General features: G+C 62.1%; 1 protein-coding gene across 1 annotated transcript in view; it reads right to left on the reverse strand.

Moving 5' to 3' along the window:
- The window catches only part of GPR143 (G protein-coupled receptor 143), a 34,683-nt gene extending 34,473 nt beyond the window's left edge, over positions 1–210 (reverse strand). Inside the window, 2 exon segments of the mRNA XM_029931003.1 lie at positions 1–44; positions 46–210. Coding sequence (XP_029786863.1) covers positions 1–44; positions 46–126 — 125 coding nt within the window. The 5' untranslated portion in view covers positions 127–210.
- Between the last annotated feature and the right edge of the window lie 387 nt (positions 211–597).

Consider the following 597-nt stretch of genomic DNA (forward strand, 5'->3'; position numbering starts at 1 on the left):
GGGCAGCAGAAGATGCCCAGGCGTGGGGACGCCATGGGCCGGGCTCCGGGGACGCGGCTCCCGAGTGCCGGGACCCCGCCGGCGGGCCGGGGTCAGGTGCCCCGCGGGAGGGGGTGGGGGGATCATGTGCTTGGGCCGCGCCCCCCACCCCCGCCCCTGCGCGGGCGGAGAAGGCGCCGACGGAGCGGGAGGTGGGGGCTGTGCGCCCTCGGCAGCCACCACGAGGTCTCACGAGGGTGAGGCGGGTTGGCTTTCTTCCCTTCAACCCAGCCTTCCCCCAGGCTGCTGCCTTTTAACCCACCTTCCCGGAGAAACCTGCTTCCTCTGCCAGCTCTTCCCTATCTGGGACCTGACATCCCTAATTCTGATGCGTTCCAGGCCCCGGGACGCATTCATCAACGTGACTGATGTGATTAGTGTTAACGGGGCGCCGTTTTCTGATTCCGCTGGGACAGGATCCCAGAGGCAGGAGTCCTTGGAAATCAAATCTTAAAGGCGGAAGCTCTTGGCTTAATGAGACACGTTTACACACATGTATTTTGCACCTTAGTGTTCTGTGTTTGTTCAGCTTCAGTATAGGTTTGGGCATTCTAAATC

Source organism: Suricata suricatta, chromosome X, assembly GCF_006229205.1.
Source record: "Suricata suricatta isolate VVHF042 chromosome X, meerkat_22Aug2017_6uvM2_HiC, whole genome shotgun sequence".
Lineage (NCBI taxonomy): Eukaryota > Metazoa > Chordata > Mammalia > Carnivora > Herpestidae > Suricata > Suricata suricatta.